The sequence below is a fragment of the Pholis gunnellus genome, assembly GCF_910591455.1.
Source record: "Pholis gunnellus genome assembly, chromosome: 10".
NCBI classification, from domain to species: domain Eukaryota; kingdom Metazoa; phylum Chordata; class Actinopteri; order Perciformes; family Pholidae; genus Pholis; species Pholis gunnellus.
The window spans coordinates 13,503,901-13,519,643 of NC_136537.1; the positions used below are offsets into that span (position 1 = coordinate 13,503,901).

General features: G+C 40.8%; 3 protein-coding genes across 3 annotated transcripts; all 3 read left to right on the plus strand.

Moving 5' to 3' along the window:
- Positions 1–420: 420 nt before the first annotated feature.
- On the plus strand, positions 421–2,778 carry LOC306701802 (protocadherin gamma-A11-like; the record flags this gene model as incomplete). The annotated part of the gene is made up of 1 exon (XM_079167214.1): positions 421–2,778. The coding sequence occupies exon 1, from the start codon at positions 496–498 to the stop codon at positions 2,776–2,778; it is 2,283 nt and encodes a 760-aa protein (XP_079023340.1). The 5' UTR covers positions 421–495.
- A 2,629-nt stretch (positions 2,779–5,407) lies between these two features.
- On the plus strand, positions 5,408–7,922 carry LOC306701799 (protocadherin beta-15-like; the record flags this gene model as incomplete). Its single annotated transcript, XM_079167211.1, has 1 exon — positions 5,408–7,922. Exon 1 carries the CDS (start codon positions 5,454–5,456, stop codon positions 7,920–7,922), a length of 2,469 nt encoding a protein of 822 aa, XP_079023337.1. The 5' UTR covers positions 5,408–5,453.
- A 5,210-nt stretch (positions 7,923–13,132) lies between these two features.
- On the plus strand, positions 13,133–15,586 carry LOC306701786 (protocadherin beta-3-like; the record flags this gene model as incomplete). Its single annotated transcript, XM_079167199.1, has 1 exon — positions 13,133–15,586. The coding sequence occupies one exon, from the start codon at positions 13,133–13,135 to the stop codon at positions 15,584–15,586; it is 2,454 nt and encodes an 817-aa protein (XP_079023325.1).
- Between the last annotated feature and the right edge of the window lie 157 nt (positions 15,587–15,743).

A 15,743-nucleotide genomic window follows, 5' to 3' on the forward strand; every position in this document is an offset into this window, starting at 1 on the left:
ATCAGTCTGCATTTTATGCATAAGACATTTGTTGACGTTTGCTTGTTACCTGGTTTGAACCTCAAGAATTACTGCAGCTGCAGATATTAATTTTACAGCATAGTAGTTGTAGTGTTTGTTTCATATAAACATAAATATTACGCATACAGACAATTTAAAGTGCTCCGTTGTATTCATTATCATGAGTGTTTTTTTTAAACTTGACTCACGGTGGCGCTATAGACCAGCTTTAAGATGTTTGTATTCCTCTTTCCTTTGGTGTGGACGAACATTGTTGTGCTCCTGTGTCAAGATAGGAACAGTCACCCTGGACTCGCTGTTGCAAATCGTGATATTTGGTTGAACAGTATTGTTCGCTTTATTCCTCAACCTGTTAGGAACCACTCGTCGATGATGGATTCAAAAATCCGCTCGTTTCCAACGTGCAGCTTCTATTTCGTCCTGTTTTTTCTACGTGTCGCTTATGGAGACATAAGCTATTCTTTTCCAGAGGAGATGAAACGTGGATCAGTTGTTGGAAATGTGGCCAAGGATCTCGGGCTCGACAAGGGCGCGCTCTCCAACAGAAGAGCCCGCATTGACACCGATGGGAATGATAAACGTTACTGTGACATAAACCTGAATGACGGAGAGATGATTGTCGCCGACAGGATTGACCGAGAGGGGCTTTGTGGAGAAAAGGCTTCGTGCATCCTAAAGCACGAGCTTGTGCTGGAGAATCCTCTCGAGCTCCATCGGATTAATCTACACATTCAAGATATTAATGATAATTCCCCACAATTTAAGGAAGACTTGATTGATATAGAAATTCGAGAGTCGGCAGTCAGGGGAGCTCGTTTTGTGATTGAAGAGGCGCACGATGCGGATGTAGGACAGAATTCAGTTCAGCAGTACAGCCTTCAGAATAATGGTAATTTCATTTTGGCTGCTGATGGAAACACAATAGAGCTTGTTCTTGAAAAAGAGCTTGATCGTGAAAAACAACAAGGGATCAATTTGCTCCTTACAGCTTTAGATGGAGGCTCTCCTCAGAGATCAGGTACTGTAGTCATACACGTCACTGTACTGGATGCTAATGATAACGCCCCAGTGTTTAGCCAGGCCGTTTATAAAGCCAGTCTGCCTGAAAACTCCCCTGTAGATACTGTAGTGGTCACAGTGAGTGCTAGTGATGCAGACGAGGGAGTCAATGGTGACGTGACATATGAATTTGGACACGTTACTGATGATGTGAAGAAGATATTTAGTATTGACCGTAAAGTCGGTGAGATACGAGTAATTGACATCGTTGACTATGAAACTACGACATCATTTGAAATACGCGTTAAAGCAAAAGATGGATTAGGGCTGTCATCTTATGCTAAGGTAATCATTTCTATCACTGATGTGAATGACAATGCCCCTGTAGTCAGTTTGAAATCACTAACGAATCTCATTCCTGAGGATACCCCACCTGGTACAGAGGTGGGCATCATTAACGTGCAGGATAGAGACTCTGAGACTAACAGACAGGTCCGCTGCTCAATTCAGCAAAACGTCCCTTTTAAGTTGGTTCCTTCTATTAAAAACTATTATTCTCTGGTGACCACAGGACAACTGGACCGTGAACTCGAGTCTGATTACAACATTACAATCACTGCCACTGACGAGGGCTCTCCACCTCTGTCCTCCTCTAAAACTGTTCAGTTATCTGTAGCAGACATCAACGACAACCCACCTGTGTTTGAGGAACAGTCCTACAGCGCTTATGTGACTGAAAATAACAAACCTGGCTCCACATTATGTTCCGTTACTGCTCGAGACCCCGACTCTAGACAAAACGGTACAGTGATTTATTCTCTGTTACCTGGTGAGTTGAACGGTGCCCCGGTGTCCTCCTATCTATCTGTTAACGGAGACACGGGTGTGATCCACGCTGTGAGGTCGTTTGATTATGAACAGTTCAGGAGTTTTAAAGTCCACGTGACGGCTAGAGACAACGGTTCTCCTCCGCTCAGCAGCAACGTGACCGTCAGTGTGTTCGTATCGGATGTGAATGACAACTCTCCTCAGATACTGTACCCCGCCCCGGAGGGTAACTCCTTCATGACCGAGCTGGTCCCCAAAGCTGCACACGGAGGCTCTCTGGTGTCCAAAGTGATAGCGGTGGACGCGGACTCCGGACAGAACGCCTGGCTGTCCTATCATATAGTCAAATCCACTGATCCGGGACTTTTCACTATTGGTCTCCACAGCGGAGAGATCAGGACTCAGCGGGACATTTCTGAATCTGACAGCATGAAACAGAACCTCATTGTGTCAGTGAAAGATAACGGACAGCCCTCTCTCTCTTCCACCTGTTCCATGTATTTACTTATTTCTGATAACTTGGCTGAGGTGCCAGAACTGAAAGATATTTCTTATGACGAGAAGAACTCCAAACTGACCTCTTATCTGATCATCGCGCTGGTGTCTGTATCCACCTTTTTCCTGACCTTCATCATCATCATCCTCGGTGTGAGGTTTTGTCGCAGGAGAAAGCCCAGACTGTTGTTTGATGGAGCTGTTGCCATCCCCAGCGCTTATCTCCCTCCTAATTACGCAGACGTTGACGGCACAGGAACTTTACGCAGCACTTACAATTATGACGCGTACCTGACAACAGGTTCTAGAACCAGTGACTTTAAGTTCGTGTCATCCTACAATGACAACACACTGCCTGCTGACCAGACTCTGAGGAAAAGTCCAAGCGATTTTGCTGAGGTGTTTGGTGAAATGGAAGAGTGTTTAGAGGTATGAATATTGCATTATTATTTTCAGATCTGTAAAACGTCAATATTTGTCTCACACACACACAACCAACTTGTCTCATTTTGTCCATGTGAGTCCTCTCATTTGCCGACTATTTTCAGCCAGGAGGATATTGACTCTCTTGGCTCGTTTCATTGTCCTTTTTTGCTGAGCTGTGATTTACTGTTGCATTTTTTGGGCACCTTGACTTCTTTCCCTTATTCTTTTGTCACCCTTCCTGTCTTGGGTTTCATGTCTTTACATTTCTATGATACTACCCATTTAAAAATATGTCCTCTTGTTGGATATAAATGCCTCTTATCTTATTTCATTGTATTGTTTTTTATTCTTTGAGATTACACTGTGACCTATCAGACAGTCAAATATATTGCAACATTTTCTAAAGAAAAGATTCCCTTTTAATAATCATAATAGTAATTAATTATTAATAATAAAATAGACACACCGTCATTATCAAGCTGTAAAGCAATTGTATTTATCACATACTCATGTCAAAATCAGTGGAACATTTATTTACAAAAACACTTCTCACTGTACTTTACCACCATAGGAAGGCAGACATTCACATATGTGTTTGCCTCTTAGAATGATAGATGCAAATACAGGAAATCTGCGGGCTCTGTGGAGTGCAGCTGTACTGTTAATTACCTACAGACAGTTTTTTCAACACTGCCTCTTACACCGGATCTTAACTTTAGCACTGGTTGCAGTTTTTTTTTTTTTCCCTGAACGTTTTTGGCTTGAATTTAAACCCTCCTGCATTTATATATCTCATCATTGTTATACACAAATATATCATAATTCTTATTTTACTGTTACCATTTTATCCACTTTACAAAGATAAGACCTGTTGTTTCAAGTGACGTAACACTTTTCATTAATTTAACTTTAATTTCACATATACCAGACTTCTAATAAAGTAAAATAATACTGTACATTTATCAATAGCCTTGGTGATATTTTATTCATCTCAGTAATTTTAACTGACATGAATGTTTATCTAAAAGCTGTATATCAAAACAGAACTTCACCCTCTTCATGATTGCAGTAGTGTTGAAGGCCTCCATTACTGCACCTTCACTGTTCCTTACTTTGTAATTGTTTTGTCACATGCAACAGTAATTGTGTTACATAATAGTGCACTTAACAGTGATCTGTGTCATATTTCCAAATCCTCTATTGAATAACTTGATGCATTATGAAGCTCTCATATATACCTTGTATACACTTGTCACAAACCGGGAAAAAAACATCTCAAGAGTTGAGCTGCAGCTAATTCAGACATCTGAAGCTTTGCAATAGATTCTCTGTCAAACACATACAAGCTGAGGAACACTCACTGCTCCACAATATTGAGTGAATCAGTCCCTCTTCATTCTGATTTTGTCTTGTATGCATTCATTCATTAAAAAGTATATCTACAGTATAGTCAAATAATGAGGTGATTTTGCAAAATATCTATGTAAGAAATGGTACAGTAAGCTGTTTTACTTTGCTGTGTTATTACACAGAAATAGAAAATAGAAATAAACTGCTATTGTGTTGGTTGTTTGGCTGTAGAGTGCTCTTTGGCACCTACATGAGGGAAGAAGTTGAATCAACGCAGAGGATGTGAGGGGTTTGGTGATTTTCCTTTCCTCTGTGTCATCTCGGGATGTGTATAAGTTCTGGACGCTAGGCATTTAATGCCAATTATATTTTCTGCAGACTTTCTGGTGTCTGTTCATGCCTGCTCCTGTCCTGTTGGAACACAGACTGTAATTAATGTGCAGAGAACAAACTCAAGTTGCACTGTAACTGGATCAACAGCTAAACGTATCTAGCGATACAAGCCCAGCTAATCTCCTGGGAGATTGCAAATCACATGAACTTTAACGTTTTAATCACCAAAATATTACTATATTTAGGACTGTCTGTGTCTGTTTGTTTGTGTGTGTGTGTGTGGGTGGTTTGGGCTGTCAATTATCTTGAATGCAGTCTATTGCAGAATCAAATCATTGTGTCACCGAGAAAAATTAATCAACATATTGCTGAGAATATCAGCAAAACAGTAAGCATTGTAACATTTGCTGGGCTGCTATTAATTGCAAAAAGTATACATGATTGCATTGTTCAGGTGTTGCTTTTCCGCTCTGTTGCCTCAAACATGAATGTTCATGTTATATTATATTATGTGTTATGTTATATCATGATATTAACATTATGATAAGTTGCCTGATCTTATGTTGGTCACAATGCAAGGTGATGTTCATAGTATATTGTCCACTGTTGTAATAATTCTCTTGGTCTCATGGTGACGCTCTTTTATACTGTCTGACTCATGGTTGCTATGGCGTGTCTCACATCATCTGTGTCAGTGAAACTGGAGTATTGGGTTAGAGCCGAGGGCTGTGTATGCATGCTGTTTGTGGATGTGTGGGTGTGGATGAGGGAAAGAAGGAGAGGGAGACTGGGTATGAGAGAGAGAGAGAGAGAGAGAGAGAGAGAGAGCGAGAGGGAGTGAGAGAGCGAGCGCAGCAGTGAAATGGGGACAGAGAGAGAGGAATCCGAGCAGACAGCCTCCCTAATAGAGCATGATTAACTCAGCTAGAGAAGCAGGCAACCGTTGGATTACAGCAGCATTTTCAGTTCGATATTTGGATGTATATGTTTAGGATTTAGCTATGATGTCGACTGTACATCTGTTTCTGAAAGCATGTTTAATAATGGATCAGCCATTAAACTTTAAACGATGGCTGTATTTTTTATGGTTTTGCCTCTTTTTTGGTGTTTCGTTTGGAGAAGTCCGTTACATCCTTCCAGAGGAGATGCTGCGGGGGTCGGTTATCGGGAATGTTGCGCGGGATCTGGGGCTGAAAGTGACGGAGCTTGAAGCTCGTCGAGCCCGCGTTGTTGCAGACGGAACTAGCCAGCTGTGTGAACTGGACACTGCGTCAGGCAATCTTTTGATCAGCCAACGGATAGACCGAGAGGAGCTGTGCGTGCAAGCCAGTGTCTGCATCCTGCAGTACCAGCTCTTACTTGAAGATCCCCTTCAAGCATACAGCATAGTGTTGGATATTGCAGATATAAATGACAACAGCCCAGTGTTCGCTGCAGGGGAGATACAACTAGATCTTGTCGAATCCACTGTTCTGGGGAGGCGCTTTCCGTTGGAGAGCGCGCATGACCCCGATCTGGGAACCAACTCGGTCCGTGAATATAAACTGAGCCCGAATAATCATTTTGCACTGGAAATGAGTACCCAAATAAACGGCAATGCTTATCCGGAACTAGTTCTTAAAAAGGCATTGGACCGGGAGGCACAAGCTGAACATGTACTGAAAATCAATGGAATTGACGGGGGAAATCCAATCAGATCAGGAACTGCGTCTATTCATATCCGTGTTTTGGACGCCAATGACAATGTCCCAGTTTTTAGCCAACATGTTTACAAAACATCTGTGCCAGAGAACTCTGCCATAGGGACTGTCATAGCAACGCTGAATGCCACGGACTCAGATGAAGCTGTTTATGGAGAGATAACGTACTCTTTCAGTCACCTGTCAGACAAGATGGGAAGAGCTATTGAAATTAACCCTCTGAGCGGAGAAGTTCGCCTGGCAGGTGTCATTGACTATGAAGACGCTAGTACGCACGAGCTGGATGTTCAGGCTAAAGATGGGGGTGGTCAGGCCTCTCACTGTAAACTTATAATTGACGTCATTGACGTGAATGACAACAAACCAATGATAGAAGTAAAGTCAGCCTCTGCTAACGTGGCGGAAGACTCTAAACCAGGAACTATGGTTGCTCTGATTAATGTGTATGACCTGGACACTGGAAGCAGTGGGCGCGTCACCTGCACAATCCCAGACAATGTTCCATTTAAATTACTATCAGAGGTAAAAAACTATTACATGTTAGTGTCTGACGGAATACTAGACAGAGAACTTCAATCCGAGTATAACATCGCAGTCACTGCCACTGATGCGGGCTCCCCCTCACTCTCCAGTGTAAAAGTTATAACAATCGTGATCAATGATATCAATGATAACCCCCCAACTTTTACGCAGAGCGAGTGCAATACCAACATCTTGGAAAACCAACCCGTTGGCACGTTTGTCATGAAAGTGAAAGCAGTGGACATTGACGACGGATCTAATGCTAAAATACTGTACCAAATATCAAAGGACACAAACTCAGAAGTGTCCTCCTTCCTCACCATCAACTCAGACACTGGTGAGCTCTTCACATCACGCCTCTTCGATTACGAACAGTCGGTACACTTTCAGATTAAGGTGACAGCTCGAGATGGAGGCGACCCTCCACTGTCCACCACCTGTACTGTTAACGTGTTTATTAAGGACCAAAATGACAATGCGCCTGTTGTCTTGTATCCTGTGCAAACCATCGGGTTCATTGCTGAGGATATGGTGCCAATTGAAGCGCCTAGAGGTTACCTGGTTACCAAGGTGGTTGCTGTGGACGCTGACTCTGGCCATAACGCCTGGCTCTCCTACAGAATAATCAAAGCAACCCAGCCCAGCTTGTTTGTGGTCGGTCTGCATACAGGAGAAATCCGAACTGTGCGAGCATTCATGGAGGACGATGACCCGAAACACACTGTTGTCGTTTCAATAACGGACAATGGGCCTGAATCTCTCTCCGCCACCGCTACCGTCAACGTAATGATTGGCAACGGGCTGCCTGTTTTAAACGAACTCTTTGAATTTGCAGATTACTCACAGGACAGCGATAACTTAACACTGTATTTGATTATCGCCCTTATAACCGTTTCCTCACTTTTAATCCTTTTAATCAGTGGAGTGTTTTATTGTAAACTCTGCAGACGTAGTTATGTTTACCGGTCAACCACCGATAGTCTCCCCGTTTTCCCCACAACCTACCTCCCCCCTAGTTTCACGGATTTAAGCCGTTGCGGGACCCTGCTAAAAGATGAGCGCTATGATTCCTTCTTGACCACGGGGTCGTGGAGAGGCGATTTTCGTTTCGGCTCAAGCACAGACACTGACACACTAAAGCAAAGAAGCGCAGCCTATCAAAAAAACACGCTAAGGCAGGCGAGTGCAGACAGAGCTACTCTGAAGGTGAGGGCAGGTGCACCGCAACCTTGTTACTTGGTCAAATGAGAGTTGGCAATAACAACATGTTATAGATGTTGTAAAAATAATCCCTGTGCATTGAATTAAATTTCGACCCTTTGTCTGCCAAATATGTTAAAGTTGTATTTGTGCGTGAATATGCTGTCGATGCCTAGTTGGATATGTTTTGTAATGTTCTTGGATTTTGCTAATAACCTCAACCTCATCCCCCATCACCTGACCATGAATATCGATGGTGACCTTAAACGAAGTGTAGATAGTTTATCTTCTGGAATATTTTAAATAGTAGCATATTAGAATAAATAAAGTAATTATTCTATTTACATCTGTTTTATTTAGATTGTTTGTTTTTATCTCGGATTGAAAAAAAAGTATTCAGCAGACGGTTTACTTGTTGTTACTTAGTCAGGCCTGTGTTTTGCCCTGCCTCTTTTAATTATTCTATTCTAAGCTGTAAGTAGTCTCTCTCTGTCTTTCTGTTTAATTAAATGCATGGCATTCCTTTCTGACTACTCTATTTATCACTACATCTTCTGATTTTGTGAGAACAATACAGTTGACGAACTGTAGTTACAGCTATTAATAGTATTGCTTTGTTCCTGCTATATTTATCTTTGCTTCTGTTAATGCTTTTGTGTAAAACAACCTTCACAGTTGTATTCATTGTACATTTTGTGACTTGGAATACACTGCAGCCAAGTTAATAATGCCATGTTATGTTTTCACAATGATACATGATTTATAAAACATTTGCACTATGCTATCAATTGAACAATATGTGAACAAACCATGAGTGTATGATGAAAAATAAACTTGAAGATAAGATTGTGTCTTACTTCTCATTTGCCCATGAACTTTTGCAAAGAACATGTAAAGGACATAAATGACGTTTATATCAGAAACCAAAACTGATGGCCATCATGACAACAATCAAAGGCAACTCTAATCAACAAGAAAATAAAAACTTTAACATTAAACAAATACTCAAATGCATGTATTTGTAGAACAACATGCTCTTAGATCTCGGACACATTACTGCCACTACTGATTAAACATACTGGTAATAGTGGTACTTTTGTTTCTTTCTTTCTTTTAAACCATATGTTTTTAGATAAACTGTCAATTCAACTTTTCCAAGGCCTCTTTAGCATAAAGACACATAAAGGTTTCAGACATCAAACAGTAAGAAAATAAAGATAAAAAGTGATGCTAAAATGAAGCACTTAAAGTTGAAAGAAGCATAAAACCAAATGTTTTTATATCTTGAAAAGCATTGTAGTGTGGAGCTGCACTCAGATCAGTGGTTTGAGTCTTACACAACAGTTAAATGGTGATTTTCGTGTGTGTGTGTGTGTGTGTGTGTGTGTGTGTGTGTGTGTGTGTGTGTGTGTGTGTGTGTGTGTGTGTGTGTGTGTGTGTGTGTGCGTGTTACTGCCTGTGTCATGGTTATGAAGCAGAGAGGTTTTGTCATCAAAATAATCCCCATGTGAATTCATGTGTGTTGCTGAATCGTGTTACAGCTGCAGGCTCATTTGTGCTCCTAATTTCATCCATGGAAGGAGGTGGAAAAACAAGCAATGCTTCATTTGTGTGTCTGCGTTACGGCTCACGGTTTTAAGCAGTGTGTTAGACAATATTGGAGGAGAAAGATAGAAAAGTATGTCAGTTTCACAGCATGGCTCATTTTAATTAACACAAGCTTCAAAGAATTTTCAGTCATTTTTTTTAATACAGACAGTAAATTAGTTTTGTTTTACAGAAACATTGTGCAGGGTAAGGGATGACATGTTGTAAAACCACTGAGACATTTTATATGAAATTCCAGGAGTGGGAATTTTCTAGAAAATCCTGAAAACTGCACTTATCTGTATTTTTGTATAATTAAATATCTCTTGGTAATCCTTTTGTTGCCACTTTGTCACTTGATTCTTGCATTCTAATTTCTAATATTATATACTGTCATTGAATTTTAACATGTGATTTCCACAGACTTCATTCATGAAGCTGCTCTAAATAATAACATCATAGCATAAGGACTGGTAGATTAGGCTGGCTAATAATAAAGTAAGCATTGTGTAATGTATTTGAAATGCTCCAAAATAGACATGAAGTTATTTACAACAACTCCAGGTTGAATAAGAGGTGTGAGCTCTCTTTCCATGGCAGCATGTCAACACATATAAGATCTGCTGCCAATTGCCTTCTGAAGACTCAATTTAATCAGGAAAAACAGGGCTCTATTTTTGGTTTGCTGACAATAGTCTGGAGTGAGCAGAACAGAACTGAGCAGGATAAAGTGCTTACCTTTGTTGACAATAGCTTATTATTATTTACCAAATACAAATAGTTCAAGTTAGTCAAGAATGAGACAACTTTGTGCAGTCGATGAACTTTGAGATCAATCTGGAGTCAGACTATTTGTTTGATCTGATATGTCACAAGATCAAACCATTATATAAGTCATTGTTTCACTGTTGATATGCATACAATGCCTAATAACGTAGAAGGATGTGACACAATCAGATTTTGTTTTAGGACTTATACTAACTGTTTTCTTCTTTCTCCTTTCTTTTTCGGTGCACTCCTTGAATAAAACGTCAAATCCCATCCAGCAGGTAAGATTATTTTCCTTTTCCTTTCTTTTTGAATCTCAAACAGATCAATGTTATGTTAGCATTGCATTTTTCTTTGTCAACACCACACTCAAACTCAGACGATCACATGTTTACAGAGAATGAGATTCAGTTTGTCTTTTCTTTACTCTATCTCTCTTCCACTGCATCTATTTTCACTACACACAGACTATTTAATTCACCTAGCAAAACTAACAATTCAAACGTTGGTTGGACACACATATTTTCAAATGCTGCTATGAAAGTCAGTCATACAAGACTGAGATTTTAGGCAGCAGTTTTGGAGCACAGGCAGCTGCATTGCTCTTATTTTTGTGTGCTGCGATTCCACTCGAGGTTTTAAACTACATGCATATTAATCACCCCGATGCAGTTGTTGCCTAAATAATGCAAAATCATGATGTGCAGAATGTTATGCTCTGCGGCAGTATACTAATATTTTATTTGAACAGGCACTATTGTGACCTACTAAAAAATTGGCTTTCCTACTTGTGCGAACATTATGTTGTGCTGCATGGAGAAGAAATATACTGCTGCGAAATGTGTCAGTGTTCGCTCATGCTTGTGGTTGAGCGTTGGAGTGGTTTCATACCACTGCTCAAATGTAGGTCACAGTCCGATTGGATCAGGCGAGAAAACATTATCAATCCATCTATCTATCGCCATTTAACTCTGTCTGTATGTCCACAATTTGTTCTTAGCATGCTATTTGAAACATTTGCTTCCACTCTTATATTTGAGATTGTTGTAGCTGTTATATTTTAAAAGGGCCTGCAGGATAATTGTATGATAACTGGGAACCACTTCCCAACACAATACAGTCCTCCCAGTCTTACCCACTTGCATTTTTAGTCAACTGACAATCTGTCCGATCAGATACTGAGAAAACACAAAGTGTGGCATTTTATACAGATTTGTATTATTTGATGCTCTTTTATTTTCACTTAAAGCGAATGTTGTACATTCCCATTATTACAAATTAGGCAGGAAGGGCTCGTTTGGGTGATCATACTGTTGCAGCATTGATCCACACATACTAATGATGATGTTTCTCTTAGTCACTGTTGGTGGTGCTGTTGCATAAGCAGACTTTGATTCGTCTAACGTCACCATTATCACAAGTCATCGCCCGTCATCAAAGGGAATAGGCGATAGTTGTGTGCATATATTCAGTAATGTTCAGATGTTGGCATTGTGAGGATTTGAGTGAACACAGAGTTACGGTCCATTTTGTAAGCGAGATACGAGGCCTCTCTCCTTATACGGATACATGTCATTTTGGATCATATATTCATGGTAACAAATGGATATTCTGAAGAGCAAAGGTACCTCATCGGATTGGAGAGTCTCCATCTTGCTTTTTTGCCTTGTGGCTGCGGATTGCAGACAAATTCATTATTCTATAACAGAGGAGATGAGAAAAGGGCTGTTTGTCGGAGACGTTGCAAAAGACAAAAATGTATGTGCAACCCATGTGTCAAAGTTTGGTTAGTGTGGATGATGCTGGAACTGAAACTGCAGAATGAACAGCATGCCATCAGCAGTATCGTACATGTCTACTCTGGTAAGTTGGTCTGTGGGACTTACCTCAAGTCGTATCAGCTATTACATCTGCTAGTATTATATAATGTTGATAGTAGGTTTAAGTTAATGTATTTGTAATGATACAAATAATTGTAGCTTGAATGGTGGGGTATAAAAATCATGATTCAGGATGGTGTTTCCTGACCAACGGTCGTTCTGCAGTCCCTTCGCTCTCCATGGTGCTGAAGTAAGTCATCGCATTGAAATACTGGCTTGATTTTGAAGAAATCCTGGTTGAATTTAATTTCATAATTTCGTGACTATAGGCCTACTAATAATAATAACAGAATTAACAATAATAACAATAATAATAATTCGATGACTCACATATTAGTATTTAGTGATTTTTAAGCATTTTATAACGTGTTAGACGTTTATATATATATTACTACTGCCTCCTTTCTGTCTAGTATTTTGGCAGTGCACTTACAGGAAAGAATGTCTTTAGTTGTATTTAATTTATTTACATACACACTATAGGCTCTTTTTAGAGACTGTGGCACTGTTAATGGGTTGTCTTACATGTTCATCATGTTTGCCCACTGACAAAAGTAGTAGTTTGAAATATTACTCAGGTTTTTCATGAAAAGAAAAAGCAGCAATTTATCTATATTTACTTTTTTCCACTCAAATCGTCAAGAACGAAATAGCATGCGTGGCATTAGATTGAGCTAACATTAACGTGTTTTTATTTTCAAATGTACCAGTACGATATATTATCATCCAAAACACCAAACTCTTGAGTTGGATATTTGGTACAAGTTTAATATGTTAGCCTCTAAGTGACGCTGTTGCCTGGTAAATCAATTGAACCGTGCAGTGTGAGGCAGTGCTTTCCCCTCCCCTGTCACTGCGTTATACAAGATAATATGATCTTCGTTTCATACGAGGGTAGGCTCTTCGGAGACACAGTTGACACTTCTAACGTGTAATTATAATTTACCTGGAAATCATGCGTTTTCCCCAGTGAGTTGAAATCTTTAGTTCATTGTTCAGTTTGCTTTAAGACGCTGTTTTTACATGGCATTAAAAGAACATCCTCGTGACGGAGGAGTAAGATGGCGATTATTTGGACGATTGCGAGGAGCAGTGTGTCTGTTTATTTTTCAATTTATTTTTGTTCATCAAGCGGAGGCACAGATCCGGTATTCAATCCCAGAGGAGATGAAGAAAGGGTCCCTTGTTGGTAATATTGCACAAGACCTCGGTTTGGATCTGAAAAGGCTCCGTTCTGGCCGGGCCCGCATCGTTACCGGAGATAACATCCAGTACGCCGAGCTGAAAACAGACAAAGGGACTTTGGTCGTGCACGAGAGAATAGACCGAGAACAGCTTTGTGGAGAGGTAACACCATGTAGCTTTACCTTTGAGATTTTATTGGAAAAACCAATGGAGTTGCACCCTGTGACCATAGAAGTATTGGACACAAACGACAACGCTCCCACCTTCCAAAACAGTCATCTGAAATTTGAAATAAGCGAATCCGCTGTGCTTGGATCCCGTTTCGTTTTAGAGATTGCGGACGATGCCGACGTTGGGGAAAACGGTCTGCAGAACTACATTTTAACTCCGAACGAACATTTTGTTTTGAAACAACATGTCAATCCGGATGGAAGTAAATATGCTGAAATGGTGCTTCAGAAACCCTTAGACAGAGAAGAACAGCCACGCCTGTCTCTAAAAATGTTGGCTGTGGACGGCGGAAATCCACAGAGATCGGGTACAGTAAATATAGATGTCCACATTTTAGATGCCAATGACAATGCTCCTGTGTTTAACCAGTCACTGTATAAGGCTATGGTGGTTGAAAATGCACCAAAGGGCACTTACATTGTTACTGTGAATGCAAGCGACATAGATAGCGGTTCAAACGGGAATATAGCGTATTCCTTTTCCAAATCAAAAGCAGGGATTGTTGACTTGTTCGATATAGATGAAGCTACTGGAAAAATATATGTGGCAAAGGAAATAGATTTTGAAAAAGACAAAAAAATTGAGTTTAGGGTTGAAGCCAAAGATCAAGGCGGACTCACAGATTCAAGCAATGTTGAAATTGAGGTAATCGATGTCAATGATAATGCTCCGGTCATTAACGTGATGTCATTCACGAGTCCTGTTTCAGAAGACTCCCCTGCTGGTACAACGATTGGCATAATTAATGTTAAAGATCTTGATTCTGGTGGAAATGGACAAGTAAGTTGCACGATTGAAGGCAATCTTCCTTTTAAAATTAAATCCAATGTTAGAAATTATTATGCATTGATGACTGATGCTGTATTAGATCGTGAGCATTTGTCGGAATGTAATATCACTGTTATTGCCTCAGACGCAGGGTCGCCTCCCCTCTCAACTAAAAGAACCTTTTATCTTAAGGTCTCGGATGTCAATGATAATGCCCCAGTATTTCCACTAGGCTCCTACAGTGCATTCATCACAGAGAATAACACTCCAGGTTTATCTGTTCTAAGTGTTTATGCTAAAGACCCGGATGAAAACCAGAACGCCCGTGTTAACTATATTTTGGAAGCGTGTGAGATCGGCGGATCTCCAGTTTCTGAGTATATTTCTATAAATGCAGAAAGCGGAGTAATACATGCAGTGCGCTCATTTGATTATGAGAAGATTAAGCAGCTTGTATTCACTGTCAAAGCGCAGGATGGAGGCTCCCCTCCACTCAGTAGCAACGTGACTGTGAAAGTAATGATCCAGGACCAGAACGACAACCCTCCTCAGGTTCTGTACCCAGTCCAGACTGGTGGCTCTCTGGTGGCTGAAATGGTGCCTCGTTCAGCTGATGTGGGCTATCTGGTCACTAAAGTGGTGGCTGTTGATGTGGACTCTGGACAGAATGCCTGGCTCTCCTATAAACTGCAGAAAGCCACAGACAGGGCGCTGTTTGAAGTGGGCTTACAGAATGGAGAAATAAGAACTATCCGCCAAGTCACTGATAAAGATGCTGTGAAACAAAGACTGACTGTTATAGTGGAGGACAACGGGCAGCCCTCTCGTTCAGCTACAGTCATTGTTAACGTGGCGGTGGCGGACAGCTTCCCTGAAGTGCTGTCTGAGTTCACTGACTTTACACAAGACAAGGAGTACAATGACAACCTGACCTTCTACTTAGTGTTGGCTTTGGCTGTAGTTTCCTTCCTCTTCATCACGTGTTTAGTGGTTATTATATCAGTGAAGATCTACAGATGGAGACAGTCTCGCGTCATGTATCACTCCAATCTCCCTGTGATTCCGTATTATCCACCACGTTACTCAGACACATTGGGGACAGGGACTCTCCAACACGTGTACAACTACGAGGTGTGCAGGACGACTGACTCCAGAAAGAGTGACTGTAAATTCGGCATAGCCGGTAGTCAGAACGTGCTGATAATGGACCCCAGTTCTACAGGAACGATGCAGCGGATACAGAGTGAGAAGAGCATCCTGGATGAACCAGACTCTCCTCTAGAGGTGAGTTAAACAGTTTAGCTTTGTTTCTTTCCCCCGTTGTCCTCTTATGGTATTTAGTTGCATTAATACAAACCGTTGCATGCCATGCTGTCACTTTCAGCACCATGGACAGCAACTTTGTTGGCGTTTCATTTTTTAAATGCTGCCTTTTTGTAAAGTTGTCATA